This window comes from Mandrillus leucophaeus, unplaced genomic scaffold, assembly GCF_000951045.1.
Source record: "Mandrillus leucophaeus isolate KB7577 unplaced genomic scaffold, Mleu.le_1.0 Scaffold43, whole genome shotgun sequence".
Taxonomy (NCBI): domain Eukaryota; kingdom Metazoa; phylum Chordata; class Mammalia; order Primates; family Cercopithecidae; genus Mandrillus; species Mandrillus leucophaeus.
In genome coordinates, this window is record NW_012104587.1 from 1,173,935 (window position 1) to 1,183,857 (window position 9,923).

At 47.0% G+C, this 9,923-nt stretch overlaps 1 protein-coding gene across 1 annotated transcript; it reads right to left on the reverse strand.

The window, feature by feature from the left end:
• Nucleotides 1–3,613: 3,613 nt before the first annotated feature.
• On the reverse strand, nt 3,614–6,329 carry SCGB1D4 (secretoglobin, family 1D, member 4). The gene is made up of 3 exons (XM_011993360.1): nt 6,217–6,329; nt 4,800–4,987; nt 3,614–3,753 (listed from the first exon to the last, which is right to left on the reverse strand). The coding sequence occupies exons 1-3, from the start codon at nt 6,269–6,271 to the stop codon at nt 3,724–3,726; spliced, it is 273 nt and encodes a 90-aa protein (XP_011848750.1). The 5' UTR covers nt 6,272–6,329; the 3' UTR covers nt 3,614–3,723.
• Nucleotides 6,330–9,923: the final 3,594 nt, after the last annotated feature.

Consider the following 9,923-nt stretch of genomic DNA (forward strand, 5'->3'; position numbering starts at 1 on the left):
AGAGGGTAGAGATAGCATTAGGAGATACACCTAATGTAAATGACAAGTTAATGGGTGCAGCACACCAACATGGCACATGTATACATATGTAACAAACCTGCATGTTGTGCACACGTACCCTAGAACTTGAAGTATAATAAATAAATAAATATAAATAAATAAATAAATAAATAAGCAATGACTAAATCAAAACTTCATATTCAGAATATTGAGCTTGTCATAAAGTGTAGGATGGATCATAGGGAGAAGACACTGGAGAAAAAGTGCCTAGGCAGAGATTGATAATATTTGTCCAGAGGGCAAATTATGAGACCCTACTTAGCTCAGTGGCCATGAGAGACACCTGAAGAAATAAAGTCAAGAGACCCTGCATGAGTCAATCCTACATCCTTGGTAAATCTCATTCTCAGGTTTTTGAACTAGATGTTCTTCAAAATTAGCACTATCATTAGCAAAGAAGAAATCCAGGATGTCAATCAATGAGCACATAGACACCGAGAAAGCTGACTATGAGATGCTGGCAGGTCTAGGAAGGCATTTCTAGGGGTAAAATACAAGCCCAGCTCCCCTGCAGTTACGTTCCTCCTCCCCCTCAGAGAGCAACAGTCCTTGCATTCTTTTATTGTATTGTCGTTTCATGAAACTTGTCATTTCAATCATTTTTAAGTGTACAATTATGTGGCCTTCAGTGTATTCTTGATATTGTCACACTATACATTTCTAGGAAATTCTCATTCCAAACAGAAACTCTGTACTCCTTAACAATGACTTTGATACCCTCTTCTCCCTGTCCCTGCCCGAGTGGTCTTGCTGGATCCCACTTCACACTCTTTTAACAGAATCTCTGAAAGGAAAATGTTACCATATGTGACATGAATGTGATTAGCTTCTCATGATGAGAAGCGTGAGCACCTTGTGACCCCCAGGCTTCAAAGGCTATGGAAGTAGCTAAGGTAGCGGCCCTAAGCAACAGCCCTGGTGATGTCAGGAGTCCTGCGAGTATCATGGGGGACTCCTGCACCAGCTACTGCCTCCCCAGGTCACTGGATGACTGTCCCTATAGAAGAGAGAAGTGAGAGAGTGAGGACTCTACTTACACACAGATTCATGTGTTCCAGACAGAGCCTGGGCATCACCTGCTTTTGACAGCTTCCCAGTGGATTCCAAAATAGAGCCAGGATTAAGGGGCCCTGGGTAGGCATTTCTCATTCTCATATTCATTAATGGAAACAATCTCGGACCTTCCTGGGTACTAGTGAGGACTAAAAAACAAATGAAAAATGTTCCAGCAAGATGCATGCTGGGGTGTTCAATAAATAGAAATTTTTATTAATTGTAAGCATTAGAGTAATCATTTCTAAGGTATGTTGAGTGCTTTAGAGTATTAATTTATATAATGTGTTCTCACAACAATGCTATGACATGCATTCTATTTCACAGGAAAATAAATGGATGATAAAAAAGGATGTCTATGCATGTGGGTGCATGTGTGTATAAAGATGTAATGTAAGGTGTGAGCATCCAAGGGGGCCTCACAGAGAAGGAGACATGTGAAGTGCATTCTATGGATGGGGTGGTCAAACGTCTGAGGCAGGTAAGTCTATAAAGGCAAAGGAAAACCCATATGTCTTGGTGCAAGGATGTGACTCATGTGATGCATAAGAAATGACACATAAACAACTATGGCTGAGGACAGAGCACCCAGGAAAACAGAAGATGAGGAGACAGGGCTCCCAGGAGCAGGGTCTTGGAAGTCCTCATGTGGAACACAAGGCTATGGATGTGTTCCTCCAGCAGTGGTTCCTCTCTGGGGTTCTCAGGGTGTAGCCTGAGCTCTGTGAATCCTTGTGTCTGTCTGTGAATCCTTGTGCCTGTCCATGCACAGTGTGTAGGCTAAACTGGTCTTGAGTTTCACACACTTAGGTTCTATTTTTTTAAGTGTAAATATTTTCTGGCGGTATTAAAATACAAATTTCTTTTAAAAGCAATGTTTAATAATAGCTACTCTTACCTACTCTTTTCTCAGTTGTATAACAATAGCTATTACCATATAAACATGTGTTTGGGGTAAAAAATGACTTCCCTTACTTGAAACCCTTGAGAATACGTGCGCTCTGGTTGTTTAGGGTTGTGGAAAGAGGATAGGACCATGTTTCAGTTTGGGGAGGCTCACATTGGCATGAATAAGGAGGATTTCTCACAGGAAAGGCTCACAGAGGCTGGGAAACAGTTGAGAAGACTTTAATCTGAGTTGAGTTTGGAAGGACTCGGACAAGACTGTTAGGTGGCTGTGTGATGGGAAAGAAGGGACTCGTGGAGGTGATGCTGTGGCCATGGAGTGAACAGAACTTGGTGTGCGGTGAGGAGTCAGGAGGGAGGGAAGCTGTAGTTGGCTGATTTATGCCTCCATCTCCCAAAAGATATCCACATTCTAATCCCTAGAATCTGTGAATGGCCCATTGCAAGAAGAAAAACCATGGTGTAGACGTGATTCAGTTAAGGATCTTGAGATGAGGACATTATTCTGCATAATCTGGTGCTTCCTAACCCCAACCCCTGTATTTTGTAATTAAAAGTCAGAGGGGGATTTGACATGGAAAGGAAAGGAGATGGAAATGTATCATGGAGGCAGAGGTTGGAGTGATGTGGCCACAGGACCAGGATGGTCAGCAGCCCAGAAGCCAGAAGCAGCCCTTAGTGAACTCACCCTGAGAGCCCCTAGAAGGAACAGAGCCCTGCTGCCCCCTGACCTCCCCACAGTGATATCAGTGTTGGGCTTCTGACCTCCAGAGGTACAAGAGAATCAGTTGTTTTAAGTCACCAAGTTTTCGGAGGTTTCTTGCAGCAGTCACAGGACACCAAGCCAGGAACCTGTGGCGTCTCCCTGTGTCCTGGTCAGGGGACTTGCTGGCTGGGTGCATTAGCCTGGATGGGCTCATGGAAGGGAGAGCAGGCTGGGGGCAGACCCTGTGCTCAGTTTTACATCCTGCTCCTGAAATGACTGTGGAGTGCGCCCTGGGAGCTGTGCAGCTGGCAGGGGTGCTGGTCTCTGGAGCTCTTGGGAGAGCTTGAGGAAGGAAGCATTTGCCTCAGGTGCTGGTGAGTGATGCAGGGAGTGAGGAGTGCTCTTGAGTGTGGAGAGTAAAACAATGTGAACTCCAGGTTGAAACCTGGAGATGCCCCCAAACTGTGATAAATGGAAAATAAAGTATACTGGACATGACGGGAGAGAAAGCATAGTGCAGAGAGAGCACCAAGCAGGCTGGCTGTGCGTCTGAGGGGACATCAAACTAGCGCTAGGGCTGCTGCTAGTGGAAACCATGTGCCTGGACACCAAGGCAGGCTGGGAGATCCCTCAGTCCAAGACCAGCAGGACCGTTGTAATTCCTGTTTTTCTATTGCCATGGTTTTCATTCACGAACGCAGGATGGGAAATCTGTAAGGAATGCAGGATGATTTCTGCAAATATTTCCTTCTGGGATGCTTGTATTCAGGCCCCAGAATGCTGGTTACTCTAGAGTTAATTATCAGCCACAGCAAAAGGCCACTCCCCTGTGGAAACCACCCTCGACTCAAGGCCCGAGACTGCAGGATCATAACAAGACCAGTGGAGATGTGTAGGGCAAGCGATTTATTAAAGCAACATGTTGAAACCTTTACAATTTTTAGTGAAGATCAGGGTATCGTTGAAAGACTGGAAACCGGGTCGAGCGTTTTTACATGTCACACATTACATTTTACCACTATTTCCAGCTGAAATAGAAAACAAAAAAGGAAGAAAGGTGAGGTCAGTCATGCTGCTGCTGCTGATGATAGGCTAACATCAAAGAGGACAGTGGGATTTTGCTCCTAATGGCAATTGGAAAGGCAGAGGCAAGAACTCAGTTTGGGAAACTGAGGCCTAGACCTGGTGGCTTTACAATACCCATTCTGGTGAGAAAGCAGCCTTTCCCCATGAGACCGATAGACCTGGGAAGACCTAGGAGTTAGGTCCAGGGTTTTCATGGAGGGGGAGGAGAGGGGTTGACAGTGCAGCCAGAGGTTGTTATCTGGGCTGTCCCAGGATTGTGGAGTCTCCTGATCCCTGTAATGGGGGAACCAGGGCTCTGAAGCCAGGCAGGGCAGGGAGGGCTTCTGGGAAACACGCCTTCCAGGAGACTCCAGCCTTCCCATGGGAGAATTCTGCCTGGCAGTCAAGGGTCTTATCAGGCCTGACCCTGCCGCTTCTGTGGGTATTTGCAGCCAAACCTCAGGACAGCAATCCAGAAGCAGCCAGGCTGAGAGGGCCCTGAAATCTCTGATTTCTTGGGAAAGACGTAGTGAGAATGTCCCCCTTCCATGGCATTGCAGGAGGTAGAGCAGTGAAAAAGTCTTGGCCCACTGGCTGTGGTCAGAACAGTGCCATGGATGAGGAGTGGATAGTGGGCCCTGCGGAGCTGCGGGGGGCTCCTGGCTCTGCAGAAGCTGCAGAGGAGCCCAGCTCACCAGCACCCTGTCTGGGAGGCCCGGCTCTAGGTGCCCCCAAGCCTTCTCTCCCTGTTCAAGTCTCCCACACTCCCCGGGACATTCCACAGTGACTGTGTCCACTGCGTGAGGGTAGGTTGGCCCAGGAAAGCTCCCAGCAGGGAGGCGGCCGTGCTTGGCCCTTCACCATCCCTGCCTGGGCCCTAGCTCACTCCCCATGTCCTCAGCACACTCTGGGGACACAGCATCCAGGCAGGCCACCTGAGGAGAAACATGCAGGAGGCTGTGTGCAGCAGAGTTTAATTCTGCCTCTGCATAAAGGAGAAAGAAATTACCAAGGCTTTTTCAATGAGAAGTCGATCACTCAAAGGTATCTGATCCGTGCAGTGCTTCACTTGCAACTTGGCTGCAAGAGCTTCCGGAGGTGGATTAAATTTGGCAACTTGTAACTTTAACTGTTTGTCACTTAAGAAGAAGAAGCCTGTGACCTCAAAAGCAAGAGCTGGGCAGACAAGAGCATTGGCTGCAGCACAAAAATAAATATATTGTTGATGTTAAGAAAGTCAGTTTTTCTCTCATGGCTCCCTGATGCTACACCAGACAGGATCCCCTGGGTTCTATGTTTCTATACCATTACTGTGCTGATGACAATACCAGAAATTCCAGGTGTGAATTTCCCAAGGTCACACAACAAAGGTAAGAGCTTCATATCCTCAGCTAGACTTCTTTTTCTTTTTTTGAGACAGGGTCACCCAGACTGGAATGTAGTGGCACAGTCTCGGCTCACTGCAGCCTCAATGTCCTGGGCTCAAGCGATCCTCCCTCAGCCCCCAAAGTAACTGAGACCACAGGTGCATGCCACCATGCCCAGCAAATTTTTGTGGATTTGTTTCCTTTTTTTATAGATGGCGTTCGCCATGTTGCCCAGGCTGGTGTCAAATGCCTGAGCTCAAGTGATCTGCCCACCATGACCTCCCAAAGTGCTAAGATTACACGAATGAGACACCATGCCTGGCCCACAACTTGACTCTTGACAACCATAACTTTACTCCATTCTCATAGCCACTCCTGGAAGAAGCTTTAATCACCAGTGATAGGAGGAGGCTCAGAGAGGGTGAGCATTGTGCCCAAGATCAAGGGGTGGGAAGTGTCGAAGCCCAGATTCACCCCAGACCTCACATTACATCATCTGACACAGATCCCATTCAGAAGTGAAGCTCAGGCAGAAGAATTCCTAACATTTGCCTGCATTGATTTTTCTATAAAACTCCCTAGATACTGGGGATTACAAGAAATAGCTCTAAGCAGCCAGACTCAGTGGCTCATGCCTGTAATCCCAGCACTTTAGGAGGCCGAGGCGGGCAGATCATCTGAGGTCGGGAGTTCGAGACCTGCCTGACCAACATGGAGAAATCCCGTCTCTACTAAAAATACAAAATCAGCCAGGCATGGTGGCGCATGCCTGTAATCCCAGTTACTCAGGAAGGCTGAGGCAGGAGAATCACTTGAACCCAGGAGGCGGAGGTTGCAGTGAGCCCAGATCGTGCCACTGCACTCCAGCCTGGGCAACAAGAGCGAAACTTGGTCTCAAAAAAACAAAAAAGAAGAAGAAATCACTTTAAGCTTTATGAATCTTATTCAACAAGCACAGAAAAGGGTCTGGAATTTTGTTTGGTTTTGTGCAGGTGCTCTCGTGCTCAGAGGAGAGTACGTCCCAGGGGCTGGTGCTGGACTCATGACTGATGTACTCACCCTGGTAGCAGGAAAGGGCCAGCGAGACCAGCAGGAGACACACCGACAGCCTCATGGTGGCTTATTCTGCTGTGAGCTCAGCTTTCACAAACGATGAGTGATTTGGATTCGACTCCAGGAGCCTGTGTAGTCGTGGAGCCCAGGACTATTTGTACCCAGGGAGCGTGGCTGGTCCTGCCCACTGGGGCACCTGGTAAGTCACGAGGCCTGGCTCCCAGCCCGCCCTTCCAAGCCAGGGCTGCTGCCATCCATCAATGTGACCTCCTTAGGAATCTCTGCATCCGAGTGAGGCAGAGCACAAGACAGTAGCCCTGTGGGAACTCTGCTCTGTGCTCCAGGTGAGTGTTCAGGCACATCTGGAAATATTCCTGGGATTCTCAATTTCCTTATGAGCTTTCGCTGATTAGTTCTTTTTATCTTTGTAGCAGTGCAAGGGCACAAGTGAGTTCTGGCTTTGGAAGGCACAGGAAGCTGGAAGGCTGTGTTCTGGTTATGGGAGAGCAGGGACATAAGGAGACCCTGCTTTGATCCCCCTGCATGTCTGACAACCAGCCAGGCTTGTTTCAGTTGCACCTTGGGCAAGTCTAATCCTTCCCCTCAGCCCATTCCATCACCACCATGTTCACTGCATAGGTACCTAAAACCTAGTTGAATACATCCCACCTGTAGAAGATTTCCTGAGGAAAAACATCTGCTGCACCTGTTCTATAGCCTACCTCCCTCCCAAATCTGAGTCTTGTTTATAGGTGCAGTTACATATGTGGCCAAGATTCACATTTTCTATCTATAAAAAGCAAGCTTTCTGTGATGTGTAGTCACCCACATCTTATCTTAGGGCTGATCTGATGATTAAGTAACCCAACTCTTTTTCTCAAGAGCTTTTGGAGTGTCCGGAGCTAATCATGCATCAGAGAGGTATTGAGAGTTCTTTGCTCTGGGGCTCTAGGCTGGGAAGATAATGGAAGGGAAGAGACAGATGAACGGGGTGGGTGGTCACTTCCCCCTAACCCCTAGGCTCAAGTTTTCCATTTCAAACCTAGATGTGCTGCCTGGGCCAATCCCATTTTTAATGGAAGGTGAAGGAAGCTCCCAGATAAAGCAATACACACTCCCCTTCCCTCCCATTGTGATGCCTTCATGTGGTGTCAGTAGGTAATCACCAGAAATTTCTCTCTTAAGTAAACTTACATGTGAGAGGAGTCACAGCCCAGGCCATAACTTTCCATTCTCAGCTATGCAATCAAATCACTTGGAGCTTTTAAGATATACTGACCCCACAGGCTTCTCTCTCTGGTGATTTTGATTCAGTAGCATAGGGGTAAATCCCTCATTTCTGTACTGTTTAAACTGCTCTGGTGTTTCTCACAGACAGCAGGGCTGAGAACCAGCCAGGAAAACCTTTAAGAAGGGAGGGGACCTTACGGGTTGTGTCATGAAAGACACATGGTCAGGTCTGGTTGAGTCCAAGCTGAGGGCAGCGGTGGATCTCACTTTCATCACACAGGATGGCGAGGGAATCCCTGAATCAGCCCTGCTAACACAAAGGAGGGGGAGGGCTGGTGGTGAGTCTCATGGCTATGAGGGTTCAGATCCTCATTTATGGGCTCCTGGACCTTAGGAAAAGTATTGAGTTTATGTAACCCCAGTTTTCTTATTTGTCAAAGTAGGCTACTAATGGTGCCTACCTCACTGGGTTGATAGATGATCAAATGGGTGTGTTCATGCATGTGTGTGTGTGTTTAAAATATACCAAGTTCTGGTACATAGTAGTTCTCAATCAATGTAAACTGCCATTATCTTGTCCCATTTGTCATATATGTCATGGTTTGCCAGTCGTTCCTAGTTTAGAGCACAGCCAAACTCCACAAAATCACCTACTTGCAGAACTACACAGACACCTAGATACACCATTTCTCTCGGATATAAATGGAAAAAGAAACCCAGCTCATGGTCTCAGAGTCTACAGACCCATGAATATGGGCTTCAGGACTGAGGCCTCTTTTGCAGCTGACGGGTCTGTGAGGCATCCACCCTATTTGTGGATGAGAGCTTATCCTCGCTCAGGCTTGGCATTCACTTTCTTATCTGTACAGTCCATTGGAAAGGATGTGTATCTCTGAGAGAGGATTGTTTGCATGTACTTTTATTTATTTATTTATTTACTTATTTATTTATTTATTTTGAGGCGGAGTCTCGCTCTGTTGCCCAGGCTGGAGTGCAGTGGCATGATCTCGGCTCACTGCAAACTCTGCCTCGCAGGTTCACACCATTCTCCTGCCTCAGACTCCCAACTAGCTGGGACTACAGGCACCCACCACCACACCCGGCTAATTTGTGTGTGTGTGTGTGTGTTTTTAGTAGAGATGGAGTTTCACCATGTTAGCCAGGATGGTTTCGATCTCCTGACCTTGTGATCCACCCGCCTCGGCCTCCCAAATTGCTGGGATTACAGGCGTGAGCCACCACGCCCGGCCTTGCATGTACTTTTATTAGTCCTACCACAGTTAACACCTATGCAGGGTTTTTTTTGTTTTCATCATTGATGCTTTTTATGGCTCCCTCCTTTTTATATAATTGACTCAAGATTTTAGTTTATTCTTTCCATCCATGGCCATTGTTGCCTGACCCTGATGACTTGGTCAGTGCTCCCGTTTACAGACTCTGCTGGAACCATGCACCTCTCATTTGAAGCAATCTCAAGGCTGTTGTATTACAAATGTGTAATCATTTCACTGATGCACATTTTTCTTGACTGTTAGCTCCATAATCAGAGGGTCAGTATCTGGTTTTGTTCATCCTGGCTTAGCACAGTGGCTGGCATGGAGAAGATCAGCAAGGCATCTTTTAACAAATGAATGATAAATTTATGAATCAACAAACTGCTAAATGGGTGATGGTCATGGTTAGTGTAAAAGAATGCTCATGGGGCCGGTTTTCTGTAGGCAGTTGAGGGTGAAAGGTGAGTAGCATGGTGGTGACTGTGAAAAAAACTCATTGGTTTTCGACATCACTAGAGAGAACAGCGGTAAGAGGATGGTGCTGCACCAACCAGCCAACCCCTAATCTTCTAGTGCAAGCCAAGACTTAAACAATTTCAGGGAAATTTAATATCAATTCACCAAGCTCTACATCCGCTAACAGGAACTCCCCTTTAGTTTCTCTTCCAACTAGGAGCATCACAGCTTCTGAGTTTCCAGGGTCATAGCAGTAGAGCAGCCCGTGGGGATTATTCCTCTACCTCTCCCCAGCCATAAGCAGAGTGCTCCAGGGAAACACAGGGGAGGCATGGAATGTTCTGGGTGAAGGCATCGAGATATGAGGCTTGGAATACAGAGTAGTGTATCTAAGTCCTGCTCAGGGACATATAGCATTTGATTCACAGAACAAAACAAAATGTGGAAGAAGTCCAAGGAAAAGCATGAGAGAAGTTGACATGGCATAAACCAAGTGGCTTGTGAGGGACTTCAGAGAGCCAGGTGAACCTGAAACAGACAGGTGCACATGGTAGAACAGGGAGGGGTTTGTGGCTGGAGAACAAGATAGGGCAAATGGAGGGGAACTTGCACATTCCTCTGTGGGTCATGACAGCAGAACGGGTGGGAGAGGTGAGACACCTTCAGATTTTGTTATCCCACTGATCTTTTTTTTGACGTTTTCAAATCTCAGGTCAAAATAACATAGATTTTCATACCCAATAGGATAACTAT